This window comes from Marmota flaviventris, chromosome 12, assembly GCF_047511675.1.
Source record: "Marmota flaviventris isolate mMarFla1 chromosome 12, mMarFla1.hap1, whole genome shotgun sequence".
NCBI lineage: Eukaryota > Metazoa > Chordata > Mammalia > Rodentia > Sciuridae > Marmota > Marmota flaviventris.
In genome coordinates, this window is record NC_092509.1 from 28,906,348 (window position 1) to 28,927,136 (window position 20,789).

The 20,789-nt window shown below is 41.0% G+C and overlaps 1 protein-coding gene across 1 annotated transcript in view; it reads right to left on the reverse strand.

The window, feature by feature from the left end:
* Positions 1 to 20,789, reverse strand: part of Gad2 (glutamate decarboxylase 2) — a 77,791-nt gene that overhangs the window by 51,510 nt on the left and 5,492 nt on the right. The window contains exons 5-8 of the mRNA XM_027953098.2: positions 18,956 to 19,046; positions 18,293 to 18,405; positions 14,075 to 14,190; positions 2,221 to 2,300 (exon numbers count right to left, since the gene is read on the reverse strand). Coding sequence (XP_027808899.1) covers positions 2,221 to 2,300; positions 14,075 to 14,190; positions 18,293 to 18,405; positions 18,956 to 19,046 — 400 coding nt within the window. The remainder of the gene's footprint in view (positions 1 to 2,220; positions 2,301 to 14,074; positions 14,191 to 18,292; positions 18,406 to 18,955; positions 19,047 to 20,789) is intronic.

The following is a 20,789-nucleotide window of genomic DNA, read 5'->3' on the forward strand; positions in this document are numbered from 1 at the left end:
CTTTTCTTCTGAGCAAGATGCTGCCTTCAGATACACAGTTCTCAGGAGGCCAGCCTCTTGCTTCCACGAGTACCTGGCTGGTGGATGGTGGGTGCATCCGAGACCACTTTCGTGGTCACACATGATTTCCGCAGGAGAAGAAGAAGCAATACTGATGCTTTAAAGAGTAGTGTGAAGAGCCTCCTCTGTGCTGCCAAGGAAACTATCCACCCATTTGAATTCAATTCAAAATCACCTGCTAACTATGCTAAAAAGAAAGCCTGACCAGAGCAGAAGGCCAAGGCTGTCTATGTAATTTTCCCCTGAATTCTATGTCCCTAACAAATTGGTGAAATTAAGAAAAATGTTAAAGTTATCTAAACCTTTTTTTCTTCCCTTATGCATTCTATTGCTTTCTCTTTATAAATATTTTTCCCTTTAGCAATTTATTCTAGGAATAAAGAGAATGAATATAAAACTAGCAATTTTTTGCAAGCTTTTAAATCTCAGTTCAATAAGTATCTCATAAGGAGGAACACTGGCAGTCTTAAAAACATAAGACACCCAGCAACTCAGAGACTAAGGCAGGAGGATTGTAAGTTCGAGGTCAGCCTCAGCAAAGTGTGAGAACCTGTCTTAAAATAAAAAAAAAGCAAACAAATTTTTTTTAAAGGGGGTAGGGATGTAGCTCAGTGGTAGAGCACTCCTGGGTTCAATTCCTAGTACCACAAACAAAACAAAACATAGGAATTATTTCTTCAAGATGTGTTTGCTTCATACCAATCCTTTATAACTTTATGCCTCTCTTATTGTTTAAGTCTTTTACAGGTCTAATGATCAGAGACCCTTCCCCTTCCTTGCTTCCTGAAGGGGGGCTTCATTCACATTCTACTTGGATAAAAATGCTCTCAAGTTACCTCACTTCCAGGTCTATAAAGGTCAAATGATAAATTTAGCTCCTCCTCCCCCAAAGGAAAAGTACATCTTTTTTTTTCCTGATTGTAAAAACAATGTGTTCAGAGCTATTGATCAAACAAAATCAGCCAATACATAAAGGTTTAAGCAAGAAAGTGCCAATCCTCGTTAATCTCACCTCCAAGAGGTGGATGTAGTGACTAATGTGCTGGGGTTTTAGAGCTTTTAAAGTCCCACATGGTCAACTGCATCTGCCATGATTGTTCCCTTCCACCTGCCTCTGGTCAGGCCCCCTCCTTGAGCCACCCCCGCAGGTGCTTATTCCTATTTCTTCTAAGGCTTTGCCTCTGCTACTCAACCTTTAGTGATTGCTTCTGCCTTTCCCACTACCCATTCAACTCATTGCTAATTTGAAAAATTCAGCAGGTCCCCCTTGCTGCATGCAGCTTTCCATGTCTTCCTGACATGCGACTATGTACTCTGTGTCACAAGACTGAACCATACAATTATCACCTTCTGATGCTACTGACATCTTCCCACCTAGATGACATGCTGTCAGGGAACTGAGATGTGCCTTGTGCTTTTCTAGAGCCTGGTGTCACGCGGGGAAATTTGTACACAGCTTTCTGGTACATATATATGAATAAATAAATGGTTAAATGAGTAGCTTTCTTTTCATTTAGTCAAAGTTCTTACTGAATCCTTTAGAAACAATCTAATTTTTTATAGGTTTCTCAGGCTTATTGGCAGGTAATATTTTACAAAGATCTTCTGAAAATGCCTTTAAATCTATCCTGCAAAGCACCACACCTAATCCCCATGTACCTCTAGAATTTCAGTGACAATTAAGACAGGGATTTCCCCACAAGAGAGCTCTTTGATTCCAGCCCAAAGTTGCTGAGTCAGCAACAACTAACATTATTTCCATCCTGGACACTAAACTGTCCCCAGTCTGTAATCACTCCCACAAGTTTACACAAGCCACGGGTGCCTCAAGTGATGATCCCTTATACATCAGTGTTCCAATTGCCAGTTGTCACTAAAACACCCAGGTGATAAATGTCCTTCTGCACCATCTTGGTAAAGAATATTTTGATTGATTTACCTAAGTTTTTGATTCAGTCAAGAGCTGTGAAAGATTTCGTGGTAGGGAGGCACAGCATCTGTGGACTCCAAGCAGGAGCCCATGTGAAAAGAAACAGTGAAGGTCAGCGGCTGGGTGACAGCAGTTTTCCTGCCTGGTAGTCATCACCCGTGTGCACACCAAGGGGTATTTGTGTGGATTTGCAAATTGCCAACCTACAAGGGTTGCAGATTCATGCTCACCTCTCATCACATTTAATCAGAATCACGCTGTCTGTTCCAATTCCTAAGGCTGCAGCTCCCTTCTTGAGAGAAAAATGACTCTGTAAAAAAAAAAGTATATTTGTAATTAGTTTCATACAAGGCCAAGAACCATTCCCACTGATGGTTTTAAAAATCTTTTTCTTATGTCCTTTCATTTCTCCAAAACCTGAGCTGCTAAGAAAAGGTGGCATCCTTCACTTGCTCCCTTTGAAAATTTGGTGGTGAAACAGGCATAACTTAAATATATATAACTTAAATATCATCTTAGCCATTTTTTTAAAAAAATTAAATTTGTTTTAATTAGTTCTACAAACAGTAGAATGCACTTTGATCCATCATATATAATGGAGTATAATTCATCTTAGCCACTTTTTAGTTATGCCATTCCAGTGGCCTTAAGTCTTTTCAGATTGTCCATCCCCAGAACTCTTTCCATCTTGGAAAACTAAAACTGTGCTCACCAAACAACCATTTCTCTTTCTCTCGTCCCAAATCCTGGCAACTATCATTCTATATTCTGTCTGTGTGAATTTGACTACTCTAGATACCTCATATAAGTCAAATCAATCAATATTTGACTTTTTTTGATTGGTTTATTTCACCTAGCATAATGTTGTAAAGGTCCATCAGTGCAGTAGCATGTGCCAGAATGTCCTTTTTTTAAGACTGAATAATATTACACATGTGTGTATACCATATTTTATTAAACATTCATCCATTTCTAGGCAGTTGGGTTACTCCCATATTCTGGCTTTTGTGAATAATGCTGTTAAAAACATGGGCACACAAATATTTCTTTGAGACTCTGCTTTCAATTGTTTTGAGTGGATACCCAGAAGTAGAACTGCTGGACCATTCTGTTTTTAATTTTTTGAAGAACTACAGTGCTACATTTCACAACTACTACACCCTTTTACATTTCTACCAGCAACACACAAAGGCTCCCATATTCCCACATCCTCACCAACATTTGTCATTTCTTTTTGTTTTATTTTATTGAGGCAGGATCTTGCTGTGTTGCAAAGGTGGATCTCAAACTCCTTGGGCTCTGCGTCAGACTCCAGAGTAGCCGAACTATAGGAATATGCTACAGTGTCTGGTGATTTTCTATTTTTTGATAATAGTTATCCTACTGAATGTGAGGCAGTCACTCATGGTGACTTTGATTTGCATTTTTCCTAATGAGGGATGTTGAACATCTTTTCATATGCCTATTGGCTGTCTGTACATTTCCTTTGGAGAAATGTCTATTCAAGTCCTCAAGTCCTCTGCCCACTTTTTTTTTTTTTTTTTTGTACTGGAGATTAAACTCAGGGGCCCTTGGACCACTGAGCCACACCCCCAGGCCTATTTTGTGTTTTCTTTAGAGACATGGTCTCACTGAGTTGCTTAGTGCCTCTCTTTTGCTGTGGCTGGCTTTGAACTCGCCATCCTCCTGCCTCAGCCTCCAGAGCCATTGGGATTACAGGCATGCACCACCAGGCCCAGCTGGCTCCTTTGTCCACTTTTCAATGGTATTGTTTGTTGTTGTTGAATCCACTTATTTATTTATCTTAGGGAAAGATGAAAAGATGCTGGCAATTGTAACTGGATCTGATACCCCAGGACACATAAATGCCAAGCCAATTTTACATAAAAGGTATAACTACATACCAGCTGCCTCTAGGCGCTATTATGTATTGCATAGCCCTCAGACCTTTTTGGCTACCAAGAGATCACACTCAGTTTTTCCCCTAGTTCATTCAGTAAAACTTTGTGCACTCAGATAAGAGGAGAAGTTAGTCCTAAATCCAGTACTCTTCATCCCCGAGTTCTCAGAGGGGCTCTTTGTTCAGGCAACTACTAGTCTGGGGCAGACTCAGGAAGGTGACATCAGTTACTGGTTGGGGCAGGATAACTGTTTTGTGTGGAGAACAGGCCACACTGACACCCAACCGCCCAATCTTTGCACTTTGGGTTGCTGACTCTGGATTAGGATTTCGTGTCTCAATGGCTGTAATCACTGTGCCATTTGGATAGCTGGAAAGGCTAACCTAAGCCCAGCTGGACTGCATCTGCCCATCAGCCTCTTACCATTAACTACAGATCATTAAGCTGTCCAAAGGAGAGAAGAGAGCTGCTTCCGCAATTTACATCTCCAAAGGGCTGATGACTGGAATTTTAAGTGATGGTCCCAAAGAGTGTATGTTTGTTCTCTTCTTCAAATGCCCACTTTTGACTCATTGGAATTCTTAAATATGCAGCACAAGAGTCCTTAACACACATATTTTTAGGGGGTATTTCAATAAGCCAGAAGGAATCGCATTTACAACAGCAGCAAATAACATCAACCCATAAAGGAGACAGTCTGAAGGGAAGAGTTTTAAAAGCCCAGTGTAGCTAGAAATAACCAGAAAGGGCCATTAGACTCATTTTACAACCTCAGAGTGATTGTTACCAAGATACCTAGGAAATAGGAGAAAGACAAAAGCTTAATTGGAGCAGAGTTTGTAAAGATGAATGACTCCCCCACCAAAAAAAAAACAATGCTTTCTCTTTTGTATTTAGCAGAGGTTGGTTGGCCCCACAGAGAAGGAGTGCAGAGGAAAACAGAAGGGTCCAGAACAGAGGAGCCAGCTGCCCCCCTGAGCAAACACAAGCTCCTCAAATTATGCCCCTCACTAAATGAGCACTTGAGCACTAAACTGCAAAATGTCACAGTGGGGCTAAGAGATTTGGCGCACCTGGTCAATGAGAGGACCAATTCCTTTCTGGTCTTTAGTGAGAAAGAATAGGGATTCTTAAATGAGGAGCAATTAGCCAGCATAATTGATCACTGTACCAAATGCCACCGATTTACCGAAAAGCACATGCCCAAATAGAGCGCTTAAAGATGGGGAACAAAGGTGAGATGAGGCATGAAAAAGAAAATTAGGTACCAAACATTGAGTCTGTTTATATTTTCCAGAAAAGGGAGTAGAGAAATAGCTAAATGGTGTCCCATGGAGAGGAGGGAGTTTGACTGGGTTGGGGAGACACTACTTAATGAAGAAGAAACGGTGAAGACAGCTTAAATGGCATGTCTCTCCATGCCGGTGGGACGACACACAGGGAATCTTTAAATCCTTGGCACCAAGTTTAATGGAACCATATGCAGATGAACCAGAGGAGAAAAGCATCCCAAAACCAACTACCAAAAAGCCGAGGAGCCTGGGAAACAGGTGTCTAAAGAGAACTGAGAGGATACTTCATCAAGAGCAGAGGGCATTAGAGGCATGTGGTATAGGTGACTTTCAAATCTGAAGGGCTGTGCCAGTGTGGGGCTGGAGAATAAATTGCTCTGAGTTGCATCTGAACAAAACTGGGAAGACGGACAAATTTGTCCGTAACTAGACAACCATCAAGACTCTTATATCTGGGTGCCGTGGTGCACACCTGTAATCCCAGCAACTTGGGAGGCTGAGGCAGGAGGATCACAAGTTTGAGGACAGCCTCAGCAATTTAACAAACCCCTGTCTCAAAATTTAAAAATAAATAAATAAAAAATAAAAACGGCTGGGGATATAGCTCAGTGGTAAAGTACCCTGGGTTCCAGCTTTAGTACCAGTGTGTGTGTATGTGTGTGTGTGTGTGTGTGTGTGTGTGTGAGAGAGAGAGAGAGAGAGAGAGAGAGAGAGAGAGAGAATATGAAAGAGAACAATAGTGCCTCAGGCTGGAGGAGGGGCCCACCTCAGCCATTCCATTCAGCCCTATGACCAGTAGGTGCAACATGAGCTCCTTTACTCTCAATGGGGACAGTGCATCTTACCTCCCTTTGGGAATGATGGGAGAGTAAGCTGAATGATAGAAAGCTCTGAGACAAACCAGCTCAGAATCTTTGCATGTCAGTTTCTCTTCCTCCATTAGAGTTCAGATGAGAAGATGAAAAGCTTCATTAATGCTTTCAAGCCATTATTAGTCATCCAAGTATTTAACTGAGACTCAGGTTTCACTGCCTAGCAGATCACAAGGCTTCAGGTGCAGCTTCTGCTAGGCTGGGAGTACATGACGACAATTAAGACAGTATTCAGTATCCACCTAACCCCCTTTTTAAGCACTGCCTCTCAGTTTGCTCTCCCTACCTGGTGGTTCTGGCCATCCTGGTCTTCGATGAGCTTGTATCACTTGTTCTTGCCTTTGTACTTGCTATTCAATTTTCTGGAAAACTCTCTCTTGGTACTCACCCAAGAAGACTTAAGATGGGGTCCTTCCTAAGCAGCAGGCAGCTATGGGTCTTTCTACCTAGACCAGCTGTGTGGGGTGAAGTAAGAGTCATCTCAGAGACTTCAAATAATGTTCAAGAATGGACCCACCAGTCTGGGAATCAGCTCCTAACTCTTATAGTATTCCATCAAGTGTTCTACCTTCACTCTATCCATTGTCCTTGGGCTTGATCCTTTTGTACAGTACTCCTCCCCTGGAGCGTGGAGGAACAATGAGCAGAGGTGAGTGATCTCCAACAGTAGATCTTGAAGCTCAAACTATGAATGAGCTGATCTGCTTCTCTGGCCCTTCCCCAAGCCTTGGAATGCCTTTCCTGCTCAGTGACTGCTGTACCAAGAGTATTCCCCTCGTCCTCCTCCCTTTTCATGCCCCTCCCACATACCCATTGGTTTGCCTCCTAGACCTCCTAAGATTGGAGGGAAATGGAATCTTCATCTCTTATTCCTGATCATCAACTGGCCTAAAAGAGATTCTGATTTCCAAGGCATCTGATTAACAAAGAAGCCTGGACTCCTTGAGACCACCTTATTGATTTCTAATTATCTTTATTGGAGAGGAGGAGATCACTCAGCTATATGTTTGGAAAGTCTGTGTGACTCAAAAGGCATTTCTGTGAAGCTGCTCCCTTACTATTTATACCCAATTCTAATTATTCATTTAAGGTCAGTCAATTGTAGTCAATTGTGAGATGTATTAAAATATGTATTAAAAGAAAGAAATGATGTGTACTCTTCACACTGGTTTGGAAACCTCTTTAACAAAGAAATAGATGCAAGGATGATATTTGATCATAAATGCAAACATTAGTACTGAGCATACATTTTGGAATTTGAAGCACTCAATGAACAATTCATTTCCTTGATCTGGGGATTCTGAGAAGAGTGAATGAAAATACCTGATGGAAAGAGGTAACATGAGGCAAAGTGACCTGATTTTGGCATCTGGTTCTATTTAGACAAATTAATTTCTGATTCTGAGCTACTGTTTGCTGAGCAACAATGACAAATTCTTCTCTCAGCAGAATTGTTATGGGAAATGTAGATATCGTACGTGAGGTGCCTATGGATCACCCAGCACTCAATGGGTGATCACAAGGGTGTATCCCTTCTTGGCATCCATCTTCCTACCTGATGTGACAAAAATCCTCAGGTTTTACTAGTTAGTCTGAATGGAATTTTGAAACCTTCAAACAAAATTGATTTTATTTCTTAAAATAAACAATTCACTTTATTTCTTAAAATATATTGTGCAGAGGGGAGTGAAGGGAGGGGCTGTGGGGATGGGAAGGACAGTAGAATGAGAGATATCATTATCCTATATACACATGTATGATATACATATATGATTATACTATTGGTGTGACTCTGCACTATATTCAGCCAGAGAAAGTTGTGCTCCATCTGTGTGCAATATGTCAAAATGCATTCTACTGTCATGTATAACTAATTAGAACAAATAAAAAATAATATATATACATATATGTCATATAGAGTACATAGGGAATCTCAAAATTCTACAAGTAACAATAGAGAATCTAAACTCTCTCAATCTGAGTATTGCTCTGGTATTTGGGGACATAATTTAAGGAAATAATCTGACATGTCCCTGGCTCTCTGCTTTCTCTGTTGCCTCCAGTTTGGTACCTGGATGGGCTCAGTTCTTTCTCCTTGTGGGACATCAGTGAGTGGCTGGTTATAACAACAATGTTGGCTACTTTCTATGGAGTGCTCACTATGCTGGGCACCGTGCATATATGATCATTGCACTTCATCCTCCCCAAAACTATGTAGCTAGGAATCATCACTCCCACCTTACAAACAAGGAAGAAATTGCCAGGCACGGTGGTGCACGCCTGTAATCCCAACAGCTCGGAAGGCTGACATAGGAGGATCTCGAATTCAAAGCCAGACTCAGCAACAGTGAGGGGCTAAGCAACTCAGTGAGAGCCTGTCTCTAATAAAAATACAAAAAAATTGGGCTGGGGATGTGGCTCAGTGGTTGAGTGCCCCTGAGTTCAAGTTTAATCTCCAGTACCAAAAAAAAAAAATGGAGGAAATGAAGTCACTATTCCACATTCATGCCCTGGGAGGTGGCAGAGAAGGGCTTGTCACCATTTCTGGTCAACTCCAAAGCTCATGGACTTTAATCTACTAACCTAAAGAAATATAAGTCTATTTGTCACTTTTAACCTGAACTTGGAGCAAGGAGGAGTCAATCAGTCACCTGGTGTGATCTTGGGGGCACTGAGAAAGGTGACTGTCCCCTCCAGACCCTCTCTCTTTCCTCTTTTCCCCAGGACAACACATGTTCCCCAAGGCCAGGCACTAGTTCTGTGTTGTTCATTGATGTCTCCACAGTGCCTGAGTCAGAGCAGCACTGAATGGGTGAAGAAAGGAACCAGGAAAATGTCTCACTGCACAGTCCTTTGTCATCCATTGTAATGGACATGCCACCAGGAGAGGCAACACTTGGTTCCTAATCATTTACACCTCAGCATGGCTTTCAGGTTCTTTTCTGAGAGTGTGGTTTGATGGAACTAGATGGAGCATGGGAGCAATGGGCGTTCTGAAGTGAGAAGGTGTGCCAAGGCAGAGCGGTGTGTTGAACTTAGCTCACATTTTCACTTGTCGTTCATTCTGTCAGGCTAAGTTTTTGCCTAATGGAGAGAATTACATTTTATTGTGTGAGTTGTTTTTTTTTAAAAGCTTCCTGGGTCACTTTTTTTTTTTTATGCCTTTGTGTTTTGTTGTTGCTTTTGAGATCTACCATTGGAATTGATACCCCCTCAGTCATATGTGAAAACCATCTTTCTGAAACACCTGCGAGAATTCTCCATGGAAGAGGCCCGAGGCCAGGAGGGACGAGGGTAAAATACTGATGACCAGTTCTGCGAGATGTAGACATGAGCTATGTTTGGTGTGTGAAGACTGGAGTGAGTTAGTTATGGTGATTTGCCTAAGAAATCCTATTGTCTGTTATGATTATAAAGAACATTTTTCCTAGATGATAATATACTGTTTCATGAAAGCTATCTCTGGAAGAGATTATGTCACATGAGCAAATAGAGGAATGTGGAATCATGCTCATGGTTTAGGCTTTCAAAGGATTTAGAGCTATAGATGTGAATTGTTGAGCTGGGAACTTAACTTCCCTCTAAACCTACTTTCAAGAAAAGACTTAGAACTTCTCAGCTTAATTTTTGCCAAGCCTTTCTATTGTTGAAGAATCAGGGAAATTCCAGCAAAGGATGAGGGTAGGATCAAATGATCTTTAAGACCTCTTCCAGTTGGGAGATTTTGTGGTTCTGTAATTTGGAGGAAAGTAGTCTTAGGACTTCTTAGTCTTGGGCTAAATATGAGCTCTTATTTCAACTTAATAATTTATTTACTTCTCCTAATAGTCTTATTGGCTATATTATTTAAGTTAGTTCTATTCAATTTTTATAAGAAAACAGTGGATCTTAACAAACAGAAAAATTTAACACCTTGCCCTCCTTATCAGCTAGGTGAAGTTCTAGTCGAAATTGGTGGCCAGAAAAGAGGTAGGTAGCCCTGATGTGGTGTGACTGAGAGAGAGTAAAGTGTCACTTAGAAAAGAGATGACTCTTCCCTTCCTGAAGTTGGGTGCAGTAGATACAGAGTCTGTCAACATCATTTCCATCTCTATGGTTCTAAGCATGCCAAGTTATAAATTCAGTGCCCAGAATAGAAAAAAAAATCAGTTACTTGACCTGCTTCAATAGATCAAGAAATTATATTAGTGCTAGAATAACCAACATGGAGATAATGGAATTTGGGACAAGATGCTACCAGTGAATTTAGAGCAGCCAGCTATAGGAGGCATTTGATCATCCAGCCCGGTAGTTGGGTTGGATGAGTGGGAAATTGAGGCTGTAGGTCTGATTCTGCCCTGGACTGACTGTGAAACCTGGAGCAAAGCAGTCTCCATCTCTGAGGCTTGGTTGCTTGGATCTATAAAACAAGGTCATTTTTTAAAGGTACCTAATATTTATGTAGAGTTTTTTATATCTCTGGCACTGAGGCAAGGACATGTTTTCTAAGGCTCTCCTATGATTTTCCAAAAGTCTTGGGTTCTGGAAGCCTCTCAAAGAACAGGAAGAAAGATACCTGCAGCAACCCTTCCTCATCCACTGGCCTCCCATGTCCTCCCTGGATTAACATAGCAGCCCTTCCCCTTCCGGTACCCTCCTCCACCAGGCCTACAGAGAGCTATTTCTGGGACAGGTGGAAATAAAATTATTGTAAAATTGGAAAAGGCCAAAGGAATATGTGCCTTTGGCCTGAAGCCAGAAGGAGCTATGCTAAATAATTAATTGAACATAAAAGCCTGAGATATAGAGCCCAAAGGAACTAGAGATTGCAATCGTGTGACTTCTGAACCTAGCACTTTAAGGAAAGGACTCACTGGTAAGCACTCATTTGTCCAGAACGTATGGGTTAGTGTTCAAGGTGACATGGAAGCGCTTCAGATGAGCTCTGAAAGTGCCCCTCCCCCCACAGTCCAGGCCTAGGAGATAAAGAGGATGATTTCTTTTGGTAGGGAGAAGGAATAAAAATAATAACCTTCACATTAAGAAAAAAGATCATGGAGGAAATTTGATTAGTGATCAAGGTCAACTGATGAGACTGTTGTATATGAAACTCTGATCTTTGAGTTTAGTTTTTACAGCAGTAGTCGGGGCATGGGCTTCAATGGTCTGGGAATTGAGAAATCCCATTTAATTCTGGATCCACCTACCCGGCTAACTTCAGCTTCTTCAATTTAAAAATGCTCGTAACAATACCTGTCCCATAAGGTTAGGAGAATCAAACAAGTTTATAATATTGGAAGTATTTGGAGACTGTGAAATAGTAATCAGATATAAGGTATTTTACATTAGGAAAATAGTTTATCTGTTAAAAATGATAAGCCTAGGGGGGCCGTAGCTCAGTGATAGAGAACTTGGTTAGCATGCATAAGGACTTGAGTTGAACCCCAGCAACACAAATGAATAAAATAAAATAAAATAAGCCTATATTGGATTTTAGGAAAGGTTCATAATTCCAGTAATTGTTCATAATTATATGTGTGGATAGAGGTACAGGAAGGAGGGTGAAGAATCAAATGTTGGTTGTATACTCAAATTTTCTTTCTTTTAGGAATGAAGGAGTAGACCCCATGTTTACAATATCTAGAGAAGAAAGTGGAGCAAAATGATTTTCAGACTATATAGACTGAGCTTTCTGGAAGGGGCTAAGTCAATTTACATCAAGTGTGAAGCTGAAAAACTCATGAAGAAATCAGGGACACCTGGTAGAGAACCCAAGGCAGCTTATTGCTAGACCAATCACCTCTTGGCTTGGAATAGCTTAGAAAACAAAAAGATGCTTGATATAAGATCATTGGGACTTTTAAAAGCTGAAAATATAATGATATTTATTTTGGGGGTCTAGATCCATTTCAAGGACATAGTAATTGAGAATAAAAATTATGTCATGATACTTTTTTCTAACTCTTAAAGAAGCTTAGAGATGAAAGTTATCTCCTGATGTCATACTAGGTGTGGTTGGCTGAGCAATGGATTCCTCTACCTCCAAAGGCATCCACATCCTCATCCCTGAAACCTGTGCATATGTTTCCTTACATGGCAAAAGGGACTTTGTAGATGCAGGTAGGCTGAAGATATTGGGATGTGTCCAATGTAATCATAAGGGTCTTTGTATATGAAAGGGAGAGGCAGGAGAGGCAAAGCCAGAGAAAGAGATATAGTAATGAAAGGAGTAGGGGGTGGGAGGGAGAGAGACATTGAAATTAGAGATGATATACTGCTGGATTGGAAGCTGGAGGAAGGGCCATGGATCAGGAAATGTAGGCAGCCTCTGGAGGCTAGACCAGGCAAGGAACTAGATTCTCCCTGAGGCCCTCCAGAAGGAACACAGCCCTGCTTTTCCCATTTTAGATTTCTGACCTCCATAATTATAAGATAATGAATTTGTGTTGTTTTAAGCCACTAGATTTGTGATGATTTGACTCAGCAGCCATAGAAAGGAAAAATGCTAGCTAATTCCAGGCTGTGGTTTTTTTCTAAATTGGACCCCTAATGAGTTGAAGAAGGGTATATTAAAAAATTAACAAAACTCCCAATGTAACTGAAAACAAGACGATCAAGAAAGTTTGTTAACAAACAATCATTAGTTTCATTGTTAACAATTATTAATCATGGAACTAATTAAACAATCATTAATTCCATAGCGACTGAGATGGTAGTGAACTGTATCCACTGGCTACCAGTCTGTACTTTCCTTTTGTTTCCCCGATATGAACACACAGACACACACCCCACTTGCAATAGAAAGAAGAAACAGTCTGAAATAGATCTGAGACCCCTCCTCCCCTTCCCCGGACACACAACATCATTACAGAGAAGCTGTTATGGCTCCCAGCTTCTCCTCACCAACATCTCCTTGCAGAAGTCCTTAGTCTTCTTACCGACCTCTCTCTGTCCTCCCTCTCTCCCATTTCTCCAGATATTAGAGGGCTTTGGGGCCTTTCTTGAGGCAGTTGTTTTGCAGACCCTGCAGTACTTTGAGGCAGAGGTCATTAAGGGACAGTTTGATGAATTGCTTGGCAGCTAATGCTTATCTGACACCTGTCAAGGAATGAAGCTCTAGTTGACTGCAGGGTCTTTGTGGCAGGAGGGTTGGGGAACAGCTGTAGTGTGGCTGGCAACTTGCTTTCTGCTTGACCCTGGCATGAGAGAGAGAGAGAGAGAGAGAGAGAGAGAGAGAGAGGAGGCAGAAGAGGAGGAAGAAAGAGAGGGAGGCAGAGAGAGGTAGGGGGGGGGAGGGAAGGATGGGTTTGGATGGTTGACAGGCTATGTGATCAGATATGTGACCAGATCAGGCCACGTTTTTCATTGCTAAGGTGGATGTAGGAAGAATGGCATGAACTCTTTGTAGGCCATGGAAAGACTGTGAAGTTCAATGCCACAGCATTCCACAAGGAAGACCAGAGTTCTTGGCCTCTGCCTGGCCAGCATCCAGGTGATAGGCAGGAGCCTGTGCTTGGTTGAGAAGGAGCTGGTCCAAAGATAAGAAATGACAGACCTCTATACTATTTTTTTTTCATGATAATAAAACCTCTGGTCAAGTCAACCAAAGACTAACATTAAATGGCTCAAGGTACCATGACGGTAGACTATCTATCCAATCAGCTGACGGAAAGAGGTGTCAATAGGGTTCTGTGGAGTTTTAATTATAAGAGCACAGCACAGATGATGATCCAAAGTGTTCACAGTCACTCTACCTTCTCTCCTTTTCCCCTTTCCCCAACACACAACATCATTACAGAGAAGCGAAGGATGGGAACCAGAGGTAAAAACATTCTGCTGTATCTTCACATTTTTCTTGAATTTTAGAGATAAGGAGGACACTCTATTGTACCACTCAGCTGTTTGCTCCCCGTCATTCTCTCCCAAGAAGTATCTTCCAGAAAGAGAACCTCTGGGATTCATGCATTTTCAACTGTGATTCCTTCAACTGAGGTTTTTATGGAATATAACCTTCAACTTGGAAAGAATAGAAACACATACATGCTCCGATGTGAAGGCAATGAGCCTGGGGACAGCAGCCATTCCTTTCTCCTTGACTTCTGGGAACATCTTAAAGCGAGCAATCAGCATGGCATACATGTTAGATATGGCGCCACCTACAGGGCACAGCAAGACACAGTGACTTTTTCTATTCATTACCATCAACACTTCACGCTCAAACAACATCCCTTATTTTCACTGTCCTCCTTGGATGTAGGAGAGAACCTTATTGCTTGTCCTTTGAACTGAATCCTCAGACTCAAAGGCTCTAACAAGAGGGTTCATAAAAGGCACATTTGGCCTGAGAATAGTTATTGCTTTTCATTTCAGTTCATGCTGAGTCAGACCTTCCCCAAAGGTCAGATATGATGGACCTCTATGCTATTTCTTTGTTGCACCAAAATCCTTGGTCAAGTCAGTAAAAGATTAAAGTTAAATGGCTCGGGCTGGGGTTGTAGCTCAGTGGTAGAGCGCTTGCCTCGCATGCGTGAGGCCCTGGGTTCAATCCTCAGCACCACATAAAAATAAAATAAATAAAAATAAAGATATTATGTCCATTTTCAACTAAAAAGATAGTTTTAAAAAAGTTAAATGGCTCAAAGTGCCATGATGGTACAATATTTATAAGATCAGCTGACTGAGCACCTAATCAGAAAAGATGGTATCAAGAGGGCACTGTGGATGTTTTTTATTACATAGAACACAGCATCAGTGGTCCCAGTGAATTCATAGCCACTTATGTTTGAGACAAATAAGCTGCTTTTAACAATGTGGACTTTAAATTGATTTCTCAGAGAATTCAGGATAAACATCCAAGTCTGTATCGTAGTCATGTATTCACGTCTCGAAACAGTTCTTTACTCTTAAAGACAATGTAGAAATATAATAGTATTAGTTAACAAAGTCTCATTTCATAATTATAGGAAAATACACAACTAAGAAAGGTTAAGCCCATATAGAACTACTTTCTTATGTTGTTCTAAGACTGTCAGGAATTTCACAAGACGAGGTTTGTTATCTTATAAGTAGGATTTCAATTGACAGGCAAAGAAAAGTGAGCTTTCCCCAGGGATGTGGGGAAGCTTCGAAGTTTTGCCATTCAGGAAATAGACAGATTGTTATGAATGCAAATGAATTTGCTGGCATGAGGCATGAGACTGTCAGGAAGAGTGAGGGTAGTGCCCCCCCCACCCAAAGGGAGACACCCCCAGGCCCAGCCATGATGTGAATGCTTTGAGTTGCCTTTTCTCCTGGTGGCTGAGGAGCAGGATGGCTCCATGCCAGGTTAATGGCCCATGCAGGGCTGTGACCTTTGTCTCACCAGCCCTGGGCTCTGACCCAGACAGGCCACCTGGGACGGAGCAGTCATCACCCAAATCCTGGCTTCCTACCAGTCAGAACGAGGGCAGGTCTGGGACCCCAGAGACACAGGACAAGCAGAATCCGGGTCAGACCTGCACTGAGCAGATAACCCTGTCTAAAAGGCTAACTGTAGGATGCTGGACAGAGAGGCCAGCTGTCAAAGAAATTTTCAGTCTATCTCATGGTTTCTGAATCCTGGAACTTGCTGATATTTTGTGCTACAAAATTCTTTGTGATGAGGTTGTCCTGGGGAATATAGGTTATTTAGCATCGTCCTGGCCTCTGTCCACCACGTGCCAGCGGCATCTCATCCTCAGTTATGACAACCAAATATGCCTACAGACAATGCCAAGTGTTCCTTGGCGGGGGGTGGGGAGCCTCCCAATTGAGAACTGCTGTTGCTAGTCATTCTTCTCAAAGAGTCTTGGGGAGGAAGAGAGGGAGAAGAGAAAGGGGAATATGTAGATGAAGAAGGTGATCTTCACACTGCAGTTATCCAAGAAATGTCCTTGCTTTTATTCCCACTCCTTTTTGTAGCTCAGTCATCCTCAAGCTACAGGCTTTGCAGCCCTGAGTGGATATAGAGCCTTGTGTGCAAAATAGGCAGGAGACAGATGCACAAACTCTATATACTCTTATCTCCTATGATAGGAAAAATTGTAGCTAAGCAAAGCTTTCTTTTCCCCCACTTAGTTCTTTCCTTCACAACCTACTGAGCAGCAAGGAGTACTCCAGTTCTCTCTGGTTCACAAAGAGATCACATAAGCATGTTTCTTCTAGGAGTCCTGAGCCTCTGGGTATTATAGGTTGGGGGTGTAAAATCACCTGAGCTGAGTTCTGTATGCAAGTTCACAGACCTAACTTTTTACATTTAGTCCAAGGAATGGGACTTTTAGATCACAGCCACATAGGAATGGGTGATTTTCTCTATCCCTACTGCTTAAATCATAAGATGCTTTGAACGCCAGGAACAAGGCTAGATGCTACTTAGTAAAGCATCCATTAGCAAAAGGATGCTATGAACTGCCTCTCTTCTGTGATGTCTTGTAAGAAGGAAAAACATGTTTTGTCTATTGTTTTTTCTGTTGACCCTGCCCCTTCAACTGTGGAATATCCACGGTACACTATAGCATGACCTCTATGACTTCCATCTTGGAGTGAGAACAATATGGGTCTTTAGTCTTCAGGGAAGAAACTATATGATCAAGCTTCAGTTTTTCCTAATAATTCCCCACTATTCATGAGGATGGAAGGGTGAGTCCTAAGTCCATACTTAGCCTAGTGTAACTGTCAAAGAGAAGTCTTTCTTTGGGTATGTTTTCTGGGGCATGCAGGTTCTATGACCTACCAGGTTAATTAGGCCTGGCCCTCTGTCAAATTAGTCAGTCAAATTTTCAGGGTCAACAGGTGCAGTTATTCTTTCCCGACTACTTGGAGCTATTAAAATGGAGATGAGGATGCTCTCAAGGACAGCTCAGTCTTACAACCAAACATGTAAGGGAAGGAGAAATCAAGGTAGAAATGATGTTGATCTCCTAATCCTACTGAGTTCCCCATGAAAAATGCCTTCAGCATCAATTTCAGGCAATGATGGCAAAGGTAAAAACTTAGTACCAAAGGAAAATTACTAAACTCCCTATAAAACAAAAGTCAGCTTAAAATTCATCACAGCTGGTATTCAATGACATTTTTCAGAAAAAAAAAAAAAAAGGCTAATTTTCCTTTCCATTTAACTAACACATTTTCCTTTAGCACCTGAAAAAAAAAATGTGCTATATACTTAAAAACATAAAATAGCAGATCTGAACTTGCAGGCAAACATGTTTAATTTAAGCCTGGGCCTGGGGGAGGCCACTGTTGCTTATCCGTCATTTCTTCTTTTCCTTTTTTCTTTCTTCCCCTCCCCCCTTCTCTCTCATCTTCCACTTGCCTTTGCAGATTTGCTGAAGGGAGATCAGGACTTGGCCTTTGCTATGTCGGACACCATGGCTTCAGCTTCTTCCCCTCTGCTGTCTCAGCCTACTGATGCCCTCCAACCCTGTCACCTATTAGGTGATACTCTGCACACCAGGTTTCTTTTCCCTGGGTCAGTAACTCTGTCTTCCCACTGCCTTTCTATTTCTTTTCTGTATCCAACCAAGGTCACACTTGTGAACCAAGGGCACAGCTTCTTATTTCAGGTTGGTTCTCTGGGCTGGGAGAGGTGTAAACATTGGAGCTTAGAATGCAGTGGCTGGTTATAAAAAGCAAGATGGAAAAGACTGAATGGCATGATAATGAAGAAAGGGAATGAGAACCCTCTTGAAGAAATCATCATCCCCCTTTTTTTAGCTCTAAGAAATGATCTCACTAGGCACTGTCTGCCCCCCTTGAAATTAATGTAAATCAGCTTCCCTCCTAGTTATTTCAAAGACTACAGCAGTACATATGCTCTACTGAATAGATCTGCCTTGTTATGCACCCTCGAACAGTGAAGGTATTATTGAATGAGGCTACCCTTTCTATTTCACTAACTCTGAGAAGAGCATCAAAGAGTGAATTCCCTTATTAGAATCTTTATTTCTTTGTTGCATATTATCCATACATCTTGAATGTAGGATTATGGGGAGAAGTACTGGGTAATATAATCTCTGCTTATGCTTCTTTTGAACATAAGTAACTAATATTAAAACACGTGTAGTTAGCATGTAGGCAGGTTCAATGGTCCTGTGCATTCAGCCATATTTCCTTCTTTTGATCAACACATATCCTATGTAACCTAATCAGAAATATGAACCAGATATTTAATTTCTTAGGTTTATAACAAGGCATATCAGGAGAAAAAAAAACACAAAGAAAAGGTGGAATATCATATACCAGGAGAAAATATCCCATCGCCAGAGCCCCCTGGCCAGCCAATTATTTCTCTCATTTTCTTTAGTGTGACATATTCCAATAGCACAAATACTGGGGCAATCTCATAGGTGAACCTGAAATGTAGAAATGGCCACATTTTATGTGTGTATCTCAAAGAAATAATTCACCATTACAATATCTACAGAATGATTTCCCTCTTCAAATATTACATTCACAAAATATTATGATTATAACATTAAGTGGAGAGAAAATTATTTTTAAAAGTTATTCCAAAAGGTTTGCTCATTTTTCTGTAGCCCCAATGTTAAGAACTTTAATTACTAGCATGATGTAGAAGGGTGGTTTATCATATTGAATGAAGAACAGTGCAGAATCATACTATGTAAAATATAACATCTGGTCTCATTTCTCTTTCACACTGTATGTAATTACAAATCCCCAACAACAAAATAAGCCCCTTCTGTATTTTAAAATACATGTATAGTTTGCATCAAGATATATTAGACTTTTTATTAAGCAAGAGTGAAAACACTCATACTTCTGAAGTTGGTATCACTATTTTAGAGGCTACCTAATAAAAGGAGATTTTCACATAAGAGTTAAGATGATGGACTCTCACTAATAATTATCCTGGATTACACAAAACCATATTTATCTACTTACATGTTAGTGTTAGCTGTTGATGTCAGCCAGTCTGCTGCTAATCCGACTATATCCAATCCAGTGGAAAGTTGATTGAAGTATCTGGGGTGCCCTGAGTAAAATGGAATAGCAGAATCAAGATGGCATCCAATGAAAATAAAGACTTCTCAAGTTTGTGATTTTTCTGACTAAAGAACCTTGAAAGATATTTTAGTAACAGGAAATGCACATTCAGAGACCCAGGATGCCCACACGTATATGTGCTCACAAACACACACATATACATGCACACAAAGGACACTGCCTCTAACCACAGAGGCCACTTTGGATTTTAGTATTTTTTAAAACACACTCTAAAAAATTTCCTTTAATCATGCCCTATAAAAAACAATAGATGTGGTTTGCCTTGTGAACACTAAATATTGTCCTACCATGCTTTTAACATATTTGCAAACAAAAATGTCATTGCAACCCAAAGCAAGTCAGAGACGGGGTGTTCTTATTCTCATTCATGCTGCTGAAAGTCCTATTTTGTTGAGTTCTGAGAATCAGTCATACCATGACATCTGCCAGGCATGCCAACATTCATAATAATATCAGTGACAAATGGCTGATGATTACAAAAGACAGGGCAAAAATGAGAAAATGGAACACACTGCTGAGTGATTTGCCCTGGATTCAAAAGGTGATGAGCATAGAAAGATGGCACGGACAAAGCTCATTCTTGTCAATTCTTCTCTGTCTGAATATTTGATTATAAACAACAGAGCTCTCTCGTAGTTGAGATTTAAAATCAAGCTGGATGCAGTCAACATCACTTTCTTGTTAACAAGATACATAAAGATGTATTCAAGGGACTGATTAGTCCATTAGCAGAGGCTTAACTAATTAACTTCTGGATTTCTCTAAAATTCTCTAAATGGGTTGATATCCATATACTCCTGAGGCTATTATTTAAAATATAATTATAAAATTTTCATTAGAATTGTGTCTCCTCATCATGTCTCATAAAAAGCCTATCAATAAGTCTGCTTTGCTTAGCAACAAAAATTTTGGAAGATGAACAATTATGGAAATAGCATCTAATTAAAAGGTATCTGCCACTTGCTGGACACCTGTCTGATGCCTGGGGATGTGATAGTCTCTCATCACCAGTGCAGGCAAAACAAGATAAAGGAAGGCAATGGGGAAAGCAGGGACAAAAGTCAACACATAGCTTATTTCCTGGACAGAGTGCATTCTTATCAGCCCAGGCATGAGGCTGGAGAGTTAGACACAGGGAGAAGATAGGAGCTGAGAAAGAGCACATTTAGAAAGACTGGGATTTGAGCATCTCTTGTTCATTCTACAGCATTTTTTTAACCTCTTTTAAAGCTGCACGAGGCACCCTTCCATCTTTTCTGCTCTTTTCCAGGCCCTTTGATGCTGAGCCCATCGGTTTACCCTTTCAGGAGAGGCGAAAAGTCTTTCTGTGCTGCTGCTGACATCTGGAACAACCCCCTACTCCTCTCTGCCTCATTGACTCCCCGTTTCATTACAGCTCACAGCTGAAATCACAGCCTATTTCTCTCTCCGGATGCCCCTCTATTTCTTTGTCCCTGAGTCATTTTTTTAAGTAAGGAAATTATTAAGGATTAGCAAATCTATCCATTAATCTACTTCTCAGCTCATGCATTTCCTAGATGAGCCTGGTGACTATTATCACAGAGCAATCAACTGTATGGAAAATTTGGCATGAAAACCTCTGCATAAGACTGAAAGGGATTCCAAGGTATGTGCTGTGGATTGGATATCAGAAGACCAATCCACTCAGATGACCACTGTGAATACAAGTTTGATGTTTCAATCACTAGCT